Raw genomic sequence first — 13249 nt, 5'->3', positions numbered from 1 at the left:
TGAGCGTGTGCTGTTTCCATCTGAAACACAGAGGAGGGGTGAGCACAGGGGACCAGGCAGAGAGAGAGAGGGGGGGGAAAAAAGTCATCGAAGAAGTGAGATGATTGCAGGCGCTCCCATCTGGAGGTGTTTGAGGGTGTATTAGGATTCAGGCCAGAGTGCTGTGGAGATGGAGTGTGTCTGCCTGCCTGCGTAGCAGACAGAAGCAGGTGACGCACCTGAAATTGGACTGCCATATTCGATTCTCACAGCCACCCAAACAAACCTGACGTCACACACACCAACCGCCCTGTGTCCTCCTTTTTTTTTTTTTTTTTCTTAAAGGTGGAATTTCAGGGTTAGCGGCTGAAGGTTATGGCTAAATATACAAGACCTTCAAAACACTGTATCTACTCCGATGTCAGCATCCTTTCCTATAATGGTTCCCTTAGCAACACATCAAGTGTAAGCCTACACAAAACACCTCTCTCTCTGCCCTTTGTGTTCAAGTCTTCTTTTAGAAGGAACTTTGCCAGCAAACAATCACTTACATCCAATGTTCTAGTCTTGATATGTCAGTGGCAGGAGTAATAATATCTTCTTAATGCATCACTGAGTACTCTATCACCTCAAATAATGCACTTGCTCAACTTACTCTAAGGAAGAAAAGGACTTTAAAAAAAGTAAGACAAAAGTATTTCAATAAACATCTATTTTTTTATGTATAATACAGCCTGTTCTCACTCAAATACAGCAGCTTGAGCAGCCACTCAACACTTTAAACTATGATGCAGTAAGTCCTCTTTTGCACCATTACTGAAGGCGCCCATCTAGTGAAGTAGTATAAAGAGCCAGAAAAGGTTATTCTAGAATGAGTGTGGGTTGGTCAAACACAGGGTTTTCATTCAGGAAACCTCAGTTCAAGTTCTCTGTTTAACAAAAAGTTGGTGTTACTGACTTTTAAGCTGAGACGTAGACTGAAGTCACTGTAACTTTGATTTTAATCAACACAAGTCACTCTTTTGATGACTTGCAACCCAAGTGACTTGAGATTTGACTTGGATGTTATAGACGTTTGACTTTACGTGAGACTTGTTTACTTGAGACTAGTTGAGTAGTTTGTTTTTACCTGCCAGGTTTAAAAGTGTCCCACAACCCTAACCCATAATTTATAACCTTAAGTCAGTTAACCAGCTGGCTATACTGAGGATGCTAAGCTAAGAAACGACGGCACGATTCAGAGAGTAACAGAAAAAGAACACCGCTGCCACCAATGTAATCAAGCATCTTGTGTTCGCCTAACTTAGCTGGTTTACCAAGAAAACGGGACAGGGAGATGTGAGATCAGTGCGTTGAGCAGCAACATATTTCTTTCTCCCACATGTCACAAATGCCAACAATTCCTGCCTGGCAGCAACTTTAAAGGGGCACACTATGTTATGTACTGTCTCTTCACAATCACAGAAGCTGATGAACTTCAGCCATCTGTGATATATGATAGCATCTTCTATTGGCTCAACCCTATTATATACTTGTTTTAGCCCAGACTACAGTCTTTTATGAAATCTAACTGATTTGTTTTGACCACAATGTTGACATATTTTTCAAGTATAACCATGCCTTACACCTGCAAATTAAAAGAGTCCCTACAGTGTACTAGCTTGAAGCATAGGGCCACTAGCCAAAGCAACTGTCGTTGACAAGCTGGGAATGAGAACATGTTGATATAATGAAAGTTACATTGAGTCCAGGTATCAACAATGTCAGTTCCTGTCAAAGTTTTTTTTCTGATCCACTCCAAGCTGTCACTCCTTTTTTCAGACAGACTCTGAACCTGAAAGACACAGGAAATAAACAGACAGGCAGGAAGGTCAGAGTTCATCTGGTGTCCCAGTTGAAACTGTGACACACTCACGCTGGTCGCCACCATAACAGGAAGGGGTGGACTGACAGGGGAAGTGAGCAGGGACGAAGCAGGAGGTCGTGGCGTAAGGTATCAATGAACGAAGGAAACACACACACGCAGGAACGTGCACACACACACACACGTCCACAGTCCAATCAGATTGGAGGTCAGAGTAGGAGGTTTTGATGGAAACTTGGAAAGAGCAAGCATGGATGCAAATAAACAAGCAGGAAACGCCATCTTAATATGTGTCACAGTACTACACTTATTAAAAAGAAACCTTTGAGCAGTCATTGCATCATATATCTGTGTTTGTGAGATGCTGCAGTGTGTTGTTTTTGGTCTTGAAGGTAGGTTTTAGTTTTTTTGTCATGCTGAGTGTGCAGCCCCCTCATCTCTAATAATTTATTATAGGATCAACAGTTAAACATTGGATCTGTTCACGAAGAAGAGTGGGATGCCCACTTGAATTATAAAAAATATATTCTGTGCTTGTACAAAAAGCAGACAGAGAGAGAAGATACAGAACATAAATCTCTGGTGGGATTGAAATGCAGGCATTTTTATGATCTATATTTGGATGGTTCTGTTGTTATTTTGGCACTGCAGTTGCACTTGTATGACTGTGCATATCAACCCAGAATTGGCAGACACGTGATGCTGACTTAGATAATGTTAAGGAATATTTCTACTGTCCACTCACTGTGCCCACAATTCTGTAAACTAGACTGCTGCTTAAGATGGTGGTTTTTTTGCCTGCATTTCTCTCAAATAACTGATGAATGATTTAATGTTTCTCTCTGTTTACTTGTGTTTTCAGACCTAAGAAGCTAAAAACATAAGAAAAATCAAAAAAGTTACCAGAACTTTTCAAATTATTGAGATCTGGTTTCTTTCAGAAAAATCTACCCCTTTATCAAACTGCATCTTCCTGTTTCCTGTGTCCAGGTGTCCTTCTTCCTGTTTATCGTGTTTGTTGTCTACACCATGCTGCCCTTCTCCATGAGAGGAGCCATCATCGCCAGTGCTATCACCTGCTCCTCGCACACCGTCACCCTCAGCATCTGTCTGGCCTCCAAAGTGTCAGAACTGGAACCTTTGGTCTGGCAGGTAAGACAGATAATTGTTGACACACAAAGTTTGGAACGCACAACTCAGTATGGAACTTTTTAACATTACAGTTTACACAAATTCCTGCTTCTCCAGCAGATGAGCTTCCCTTTTTGTTTTTCCTGGAGGCCCAAAGGATTGCCTCATTAGATTTAGTGAAGAAATTGGTTAGGCTGTTCCATGCACTATTAAAAATGATGAGGTACAATATTTTGATAAGGACTCGGTTGTAAAACAGTGAACCTGTCCTGTATCACGATGACACTGCACATTCAGCAGAGTCCCCAGAGTCAGATGAACTTCCTTTTAATGTACTCAGCTCAATACTGGCTCTAAATGAATGGACTCTTGGTACAGCAACACAAAGCAGTCCCTCCACAAAACAGAGAACTCATAGTGCTTCAATTACGGCACCAAACAACAAACATCACACAGCAATAATATGAGCAAAAAACTCTGTCAAATTGTTTACTGAATTAATTTTTGCACCACGTGCAAGTCTGAGGCTGACGTACGCACACACATGCACGCACGCACATATGCACCCGTAGTGACCCTTTCTAATTGACCACCAAAGTAAACACACTGATAACAGTCAAACTACGGTGCCCTCTTCTCACTCACACGCAAACACACACACACACACACAGATATGCTCAGTGGAAAGCACACCGACAATAAAAATGAGATATAATACAGTCATTGCCCTTGGATACAGCACCAAGGACCTCCTATTGATATGCAAGGACACATTTTAAAGAGCCCGAGGTTGACATGGTGTTGTAAAAGCGCAGTCCTGTGTGCTGTGGCCAGCTTTTACGAGGTAATGATGTAGACTTGAGTGGAAGCAGGCAGATAGTGGGGTGATTACATGTACAGGCATATCTGGAACATGCGTCACCTCCTGACATTATTTTAATGCCTTATTATTTGTGTGTGCATGTGGTATATGTGGCAGATCTTAGCCAATGTGATCATCTTCACCTGTGGAAACCTTGCCGGGGCATACCACAAACACCTGATGGACCTGGCTCTCAAACAGACTTATCAGGACACCTGCAACTGCATCAAGTCCCCCATTAAACTGGAGTTTGAGAAGCACCAACAGGTACACAAACAACCAGACTGATCTGAATCTAGCCAATGACAATTTTAACACCTTAGTTAGAACTGTATGAGACAGTGATTACCTATGCATCTGTTTACTAAAACACTCCATTGTTATTTGCTGTCGGGATTGCTCTGGTCTTGATTGAAATGAATCAGAAACTAACAGATGGATTGCTTTAAAATTTGGTAAAGGTGTACCCCGGAAAGAAGTGAGGAACTGACTCGTCATCTAGCACCATCACCAGGTCCTTAAGTATTTTATTTTCAATGAAAACCTGAAACCTGCTATTCATAGTGTTACCATAGTCAGTTTGAGTATGTTAGCGTGCTAACACACTTAACTATGTTGAACTTCGTAGACATTTTTCATAGTGTTAGCCTGGTCATTGTGAGTAGGTTAGCATGCTGACATTAGCAATTAGCTGAAAGCACAGTTGTACAACCCAACTGCTGTATATAAAGATGGAAGGTGCACCTTCATTTTCTGGATAAGAACACCGCCATCTTGCGATGGTGATGCCATTTGGAGTCAGAGTATGAGTAGTAGCGTGTGTGTTTGAGTCTTGGTGTAGAACTCCTGCCCATACATTTGCATCAAGTAAAGATTTAGAACTAAACCCATCAGAAGAATGAACACTTCAGAATACATAAGTATGATAAGAATGACTTAAAATGACAGGAAGCATAGGACATTTTTGGGGGTTTTTAGTTTGGCCCATGTCCCTTGTGCTAACACAGAGGGCACAGGGTTTATACCAACACTGCAGCCAGCCACTAGGTAGCGATAAAGATATTTTGAATTCTCTGTTGAGGAATCAAATCATCCATCTTTATAATGCACGAATTATAGATTCATCACAGTGTAAAGTCTATGCACAGAACAGACAACCTGAAAGCTCGAAAACTTTTTTATTGTATGCCCAAGGTTCTGTTTAAAATCTATTATCTTTATATACAGTCAGAGGTACAGCCTGACAGAACAACTAGCTTGGCTGTAGACTCATCTTGTCCCACCTCTCTTGCAGACCCTGGTAGAACTCCATATGAAATTCAGTTCAAACTCTTTCTGTTTTATTGCCAAAATATTTAATCAGTTTTGTCAGGGATGAGGAGTTGGTAAGTCAGTCATGTCTAAAGTGGCATTATGCAGTGACATTTACTTGACATTAGTGTCTTTGCCCTGACATTAACCATTCTTTTCGACCGGGGAAATGGCATGAAATTTCACATTAATAAATAATTGTCCACTCAGTGGGTATTAGCTATAATTATTTTTGAATTGCGAAATTTGAAGTATTACCTTGCAAATGGTGAAGCGCATATTTAATCAACAATTTATCATTTTTAATTGAATGTCTGTTGAAATATTTATAATGTATTATTATCTCAGAAATTAATGGTAGTATGTACATCATCAGTCTCATACGTGACAAATATGTGTTCATCTGCTGTTTTTATTGTAAGAGATTTCTCCCCACTGGTCAGTCACACACTCTGAATATTATGTGAGTTGTAACTTTGACCAACAACATGTTTACTGGTGTATGTTTCTCAGCACCTGCACCCGCCACCTGTGTGTGTGTGTGTGTGTGTGTGTGTGTGTGTGTGTGTGTGTGTGTCTATGTGCGTGCACGTGTGTGTGTTACAATGCTTTCAAATGCCAGTGCTTACTAAACAATGCCAAATCTCATTCAATAGCCAAATGAAGATCACTTGAGTTCATTAATCAAACACATGATTAATAAACCCACATCTCTCCAGGCTATTATACCCCCTCTGCACGCTCACAGTGGAGTGTTCATATTGCTTCTGTGCTGAATAAGTAAATAAGTTCAGGTGGTGTGGGTTACTATTTTTAGTGCAACCCAACCGCACCCCCCCCAAACTCCTCTCTCTACTTAATTTGCTGCTGTGTTTTAGGAAATGAGCCCGTGGTGTGTGAACAATGTAATGACCCTCTCTGCTGTGAGCCGCATTTATGAGTCACACCCCCTCAGGCAGCTAGTCACTCTGTCTAATATGCACACACACACACTTACGCACGAGCTGAAACACTCAGGCACACACACGCAAACGAAAATCGCCCTCAAACAGTCCTCTGTCCAGTGGATGGTGCTAAATTAAAACACACAAAAACCCACAACATGCATGGTTACACAACAGCTATGTGTAATGGATAGTGCATCTCTGGTTCTCCATCTTTGTTTTCCCTCCAGCTAACTGACCATATTATACAACGGCATGTTTCAGATATTCCCACTGCTGCTATACCGTCAGTGAACTTCTGTGTCAGCTTTCTGAAACATTAACATCAACCATCAAACTTTGATGTCACATTTTACAGCAACGGTATTAAAACTACAAAAAGAGAGGAAATCAACTGAGGTAGACATGCTAAAGAGAGCACACAGCCACCTGAGTGTGTTTAAACCATGAGAAATTTCTCTCTTTAAGTATGAGAAGCTCCTGCATATGGGGATTTGCTACAGTGTTTACAAACTGGTTATCTTGCCTGCTCGGTGTAAATCAAATCACATCAAATCGATTTTATTTTTATAGCCCAAAATAAGTCACATTGCCTCAGTGAGCTTTACAATCTGTACAGCAAATTACATCCTCTGTCATTAGACCCATGATTCCAGCAAGGAAGATGTATCTGTGTCAGTCACTCCAATGTACTTTAGCTGACTCATTGCTGAGAAATGAGCTCCAATGAACCATTACCAATGGGATGTACAAATCTATTTAGTAGGTTAAGTATTAAAAATAACAAATTAACATCTTACAAAGCAACATTTTCTTATTTCCCACACAAATTCTACATATAGCCCAACACATAGTTTGAACGTGCAAAAGCATTTCCTAATTTTTTTGAGAATTACAGTGAGATTAGTCATAATAAGTAAAGACATAAGCAAGTTAGAAAATGCCAAATTGGATGAGCCTCAGTTGTTCTTAATCGAAGTACATACAATTAATTTAAACACAATTCTGTCAATGCAGATCTTGGCAGAGCATGTGTGACTTCCTCCCCATGTCACCACACAAACTGAACATTCTTATGAGTCACAGAGCCAAACAATTTTCCATGATCATACAATTTTTCCACTTAAGTATATTGTGAGTCATAATTAAGTCCCTAGCTATTTGATACCAGTTAACTAGTGAATCAATTCTGAGCCAAGATCTTATATTGAGTGAGAATTGTTACACCCGCAAACGTAATAACTGCCCACAAACGTAATAAACCACAAACGTAATACAAATCTGCAGCTTTGAATGTAATAATCCCGCAAATGTAATAAATTTCCCACAAACGTAATAAAATTTGCCTACTGCAAACGTAATACTGAATTTCCTGCAAATGTAATAACTATTACATTTGCAGGAAATTATTACATATGTGGGAAAGTGAAAATCTGTAAATGTAATAACTTCCCACAAATGTAATATGAGACAAAATAATGATCTTTGTGGTTGTTGTTGTTTATTTGTTTACTTATAAACCTGCCAATAGTGACTGAATGTTGACAAGCAACCTGCAGGTCAGGTGGGGCAGGTCAGAAAGTGACAGAGCAGTGTTCTAAGTTATTAATAACACACACACACACACACACACACACACACACAGGTCATGCTCATAATTTTAAGGGCTATGGCTACAAGCCTATGCTGGTGGCTTATGAGAGCCAATGTTTGAACCATTTAAGCTAGAAGATCCGCGGTTTGCGTCCCGGTTGGGACGCCTGGGATCTTTCTGTGTGGAGTTTGCATGTTCTCCCTGTGCAGCGTAGGTTTTCACCGGGTACTCCGGCTTCCTCCCACAGTCCAAAAACATACTGAGGTTAATTGATTATTCTAAATTGTCCGTAGGTGTGAATGAGAGTGTGCCTGGTTGTTTGTCTCTATGTGTAGCCCTGTGATAGACTGGCGACCTGTCCAGGGTGTCCCCTGCCTTCGCCCTAAGTCAGCTGGGATAGGCTCCAGCCCCCCCGCGACCCTGCAGAGGATTAAGCGGCGTACATATAATGTACAGATAATGGATGGATGGATGGATATCAAAAGCCAAAAACTTGAATAGATAGGCCTACTTCAAAGAATGGACTAATGAAAACATTTGTCAAGATTTAAGACTGGTCCATGTTCTTTTTGATAGTAACATGGACCAAGACTGTCTGAACACTGACAATTAAAGACTTGCAAATAAATAATGACTGTAACTTAAATTAATCTACCATTGTGAATGCAGGAAAGTGAGCAGGCTCTAGGGGTGATTGCACTGTTCTTTTAAGGAGAAGTACTTTTGGTCAAGCAACTTTTTCCTATCGAGCGGCAAACTCTTGGAACTCCACACCAAGTGCCTGATCTACCCACTATTGCTTCATTTTCCAAGCATCTTAAACTTTGGAAAATCAAACCTGTTGCCACTAATTGTGATCATTTTTAACTTGTCCACTGCTGCTGATTTGTTGTGTGTTATTATCTATTGTATATTATAATGTTTAATTTTTACATGTCCACATAGTTGGGTACTCACAAATTATAACTGTTAATGAATTATTGTAGTATGTAATAAGTCTGCAATTCTATCATCTTTTATTCTTAGGCAGTAGAGCAATGTGCAATTCAACAAGCACTTTATATTTCTGTTCTAGTTCTCTCTGTATTATAAAATTACCATTGTTGGTTTTTAATTATTGTAAAATGTATTGAGAATTGTGCAATTAAAATAGCACTTTATATCTAGTGTGCAATTGGGCAAGTTGCAATATAATACGCATTAAACACGTAACTTTGCATGAAAAAAATGCTACATCGACACGTTTGACAATCTAGCGGACTCAATTTTTAAGGTAGCGCAAAACCAGCGGTATTATATGAATCTTGAGATTTCAACGAATCCATTGACACCAAATACATCATGCTTGCTGACCGGGTAAGGAGTGAAAAGTTGTTGCTGTTTTACCGCGAAGTGACTATAGACCTTTATTTAAGCTGGCATGTGGTGCAGCTAATTATGTTGGAGTATCATGCTACATAAGAGGAAAAAAATACAAGAGGGACACTTTTGACAATATAGCGGACTGAGCTTTAAAACTACTGCGAAACCATCATATATCTTGAGATTTCAATGAATTCATCGATACAAAATACATCATGCTGACTTACCGGGAAAGGGGTGAAAAGTTCTGCCAAAGTTGTAGCCTGTCAGTGCGTCTTCTTTGTTCTGATTGGCAGAGTGGTGGTGCATACCCATTCATTCATTTATTTGCAGCAACAAATCATCAACAATTACATCACACTTAATTGAAAGGCCGTTTATTTAAAATAATGTAACATAATGTAACATTGGGAATTTTTCTGTTACTTACGGTAGCCTACATGGCAATTCTCACTTTCCTGCATTCACAATGGTAGATTAATTTAAGTTACAGTCATTATTTATTTGCAAGACTTTAATTGTCAGTGTTCAGACAGTCTTGGTCCATGTTACTATCAAAAAGAACATGGACCAGTCTTAAATCTTGACAAATGTTTTCATTAGGCGTACTTCAAAGAATGGACTATGTATTCAAGTTTTTGGCTTTTGATATCCATCCATCCATCCATTATCTGTACATTATATGTACGCCGCTTAATCCTCTGCAGGGTCGCGGGGGGGCTGGAGCCTATCCCAGCTGACTTAGGGCGAAGGCAGGGGACACCCTGGACAGGTCGCCAGTCTATCACAGGGCTACACATAGAGACAAACAACCAGGCACACTCTCATTCACACCTATGGACAATTTAGAATAATCAATTAACCTCAGTATGTTTTTGGACTGTGGGAGGAAGCCGGAGTACCCGGTGAAAACCTACGCTGCACAGGGAGAACATGCAAACTCCACACAGAAAGATCCCAGGCGTCCCAACCGGGACGCAAACCGCGGATCTTCTAGCTTAAATGGTTCAAACATTGGCTCTCATAAGCCACCAGCATAGGCTTGTAGCCATAGCCCTTAAAATTATGAGCATGACCTGTGTGTGTGTGTGTGTGTGTGTGTGTGTGTGTGTGTGTGTGTGTGTGTGTGTGTGTGTTATTAATAACTTAGAACACTGCTCTGTCACTTTCTGACCTGCCCCACCTGACCTGCAGGTTGCTTGTCAACATTCAGTCACTATTGGCAGGTTTATAAGTAAACAAATAAACAACAACAACCACAAAGATCATTATTTTGTCTCATATTACATTTGTGGGAAGTTATTACATTTACAGATTTTCACTTTCCCACATATGTAATAATTTCCTGCAAATGTAATAGTTATTACATTTGCAGGAAATTCAGTATTACGTTTGCAGTAGGCAAATTTTATTACGTTTGTGGGAAATTTATTACATTTGCGGGATTATTACATTCAAAGCTGCAGATTTGTATTACGTTTGTGGTTTATTACGTTTGTGGGCAGTTATTACGTTTGCGGGTGTAACAAGAATATTATTAGAGTTAGAAAGACTTCACTGAGAGTTATTTGCACAATACTAACCCTTGTAGTTTTGTGTTTTGTTATGTCGGAATAGACAAAATGTATAATGTGTTATTTAGAGAGAATGGCTACAACCTTATAGGTCCACGCTGAGCAAAGCATATTTAGATCATAATTAAGGTAATTAACAACTTCCTTACTCACATTCAGTAAGCATTAATTAGGAGGTGAATAGGGGAAAACTCTTGGTTAATGGCCTAGTCATTGTAGAATATGGTCACGCAGAATAAGGCATCAGTAACTTATCTGTGTCGCAGTTACACAGAAAAGACCTAAATGCAAGACACACTGGCAGGCAGGTAGTAAAACAAAAGGCAAAAGTGCAAACAACAAAATGGCAAGCGACACAATCTGGCAAACAAAAAGGCAGGCAAGGAAAATACAAAAGCAGAAAACCATCAAGAACAAATCAAGAACGCAGCGAAACACACAAGGACTGGGGAACAGGCACATGAGCACAGGTGACGTGTGGAGGAAAACAGGATAACAACAGGACTGACGCATTGATGAGAACAGACGAACCAACACAGAGTGAGGGAACAAAACAGGCTTGAATACAAACTAACCAATGAGGAGATGAGGTGCAGGTGGAGAGAGACTGGGAACAGGGCACAGCTAACGAGGCTTATATGGGGGACAATTAGGCTGGGGAGGAGCACAGGAGGCAAACTGAACACTGTGAACTGGAAGTAGTAGTAGTATTTTTTCCATTGTGTTCAACATGGCAATATAGTTGTCTTTCAATCTTACACCCGAGTTTCTTGACTCCTCCTCATCTTGGCCCTCATCCCTACCATGACCCCCTCTCTCTGTCTCCAGGAGCGATTACTCTTATCCTTACTGCCGGCTCACATAGCCAGGGTGATGAAAGCTGAGATCATCCAGAGGTTGCAGGGACCAAACTTTGGTCGAACTGAGAGCACCAACAACTTCCACAACCTCTATGTGCAACGGCACACCAATGTCAGGTGAGGATCCTTTGTCTTTGCCTCCCTCCACTTCATAAAGGTTATTATTTTCCCCTCTCATCTTGGCGTTTGATTGCTCCTATACCATCCTGTCCTCCCCCCATCTTCTTTACTACTCTTCTCTGCCCGCTCTCACAGTTGCTCCTATAGTATGGGATTGCTCCTATACTCTTCATCCTCTGTCATCTCCCTTTTATATTCTTCTCCCCTCTTCTTTTTTTTCACTTCATCATCTCTACATCCCATCTTCTTCATATTCCCTTTCATTACCATGGCCAAATTCATTTGAGAGTTAATCCACCTCCTTTGTGCTCTGAGGTCACTTTGCCAAACGATGAGGAGTCTATGTCCTCTGTTCTCTATACTGGTGATAATCATAGCCACAAATCCAGGCTAACCATAAGAGCCTCTCCATAGATTGTCCTCGAAAAACCCATCATGCTGGAGCTTCACAGGAGAAAATGTGTCTCTGCTATACAGGCACCAGGTGTGTGTGTGTGGGTGAGTGTGTGCATATGTGTGTGTGCTCATGTTGATCTGCCTATTATCCTCCCAATGATAACAAATTCTCACATTGTCTCACTCACTGCGAAGAGGACAATCTCTCGAGAACAAAGAGCTGACACCCAAGGACAGGTGGCGTTGGCCATGTTTACACCTGACATTAAAGGTCTTCTTTGTCTCACTCAAATACTGATTCTTCTGGATGGTAGCCAACCTGACCTACAATCCCACAGTGTCATTATTTGATGAGTTGGAAATGAGACAGTGTCAGCTGTAAGTATTAGTATCAGTGCATCTTGCATCATACCGAACCTCCACATGTGTCTTGATTGGCCAATTGTGATCAGATCTCACTTCCACACTCTATATGTGAGAAACACGCACATCATTTCTGTTGCAAACAGCAAATGCATTGTGGTTTTATCTGTCGTGCTCAGTGTGCCAGATATTAAGAGAAAGAAAAAGTTTTAACACTAAATTTTACATGTCCACAAATTTCATTTTAAGAACAGTAAGTGGTACATTTCTTTGACATGACCACAACAATTACCTCAAAATGTAATTGAGCCTTACTTCAACATTATTTAAAGCAACATTATGTAGAAACTGGTATTTGTTTGATTGGGTGCACGCCACAGTTTCTGAGTGCTGCACCACAGTCATAAATGCAAATCCAAGGTCTGTAACTATTGGTCAGATGTACTGTTGTTGCTAACTACAAGCAAAACTCATTACATCTTATCAAAGCCCTGTGTTAAAATGTGTATGTTGAAATAAACATGTGTGTAACGCTGTGATCCTCCCCTCTCACTGAGGTTACACAAGGCAGATACAAGTGATGGGATGGCAGAGTGGATGAGACAGAGACAACATTCAGCCTATTACAAGACACTGTACCATCACAATGATTTTGAAGACATTATTTTAATTTAAAGAAGTGACATAATGTTGCTTTAATAATACTATTCTTCTGTTTTTTACAAATAGATTTATGAATATATGGTAATTTATGTATTACATTACTAGTTACTTAATGTTTGCGATTGGACCATTTTAATTTCCAACTAGTTTCTGTCTAACTTCTGCAGGTCACTGAATTTAAATATATTTCTAAACTATTGAATTCTTACCAATTTCTTGAATTTTA

At 40.2% G+C, this 13249-nt stretch overlaps 1 protein-coding gene across 7 annotated transcripts in view; it reads left to right on the top strand.

The window, feature by feature from the left end:
• adcy2b (adenylate cyclase 2b (brain)) overlaps window positions 1-13249 on the top strand; it is a 54709-nt gene that overhangs the window by 16457 nt on the left and 25003 nt on the right. For 5 of the 7 annotated variants that reach the window (XM_037093444.1, XM_037093443.1, XM_037093445.1 and 2 more), the window contains 3 exons: window positions 2834-2995; window positions 3954-4103; window positions 11450-11598. In XM_037093444.1, coding sequence (XP_036949339.1) covers window positions 2834-2995; window positions 3954-4103; window positions 11450-11598 — 461 coding nt within the window. Of the gene's footprint in view, window positions 1-422; window positions 445-1800; window positions 1973-2833; window positions 2996-3953; window positions 4104-11449; window positions 11599-13249 lie in introns of those variants that run through there. The other 2 variants (XM_037093450.1, XM_037093449.1) reach the window with 2 other exon arrangements.

The sequence above is a fragment of the Acanthopagrus latus genome, chromosome 3 (genome assembly GCF_904848185.1).
Source record: "Acanthopagrus latus isolate v.2019 chromosome 3, fAcaLat1.1, whole genome shotgun sequence".
Classification (NCBI taxonomy): domain Eukaryota; kingdom Metazoa; phylum Chordata; class Actinopteri; order Spariformes; family Sparidae; genus Acanthopagrus; species Acanthopagrus latus.
This window is presented reverse-complemented; position numbering and strand designations above follow the sequence as displayed.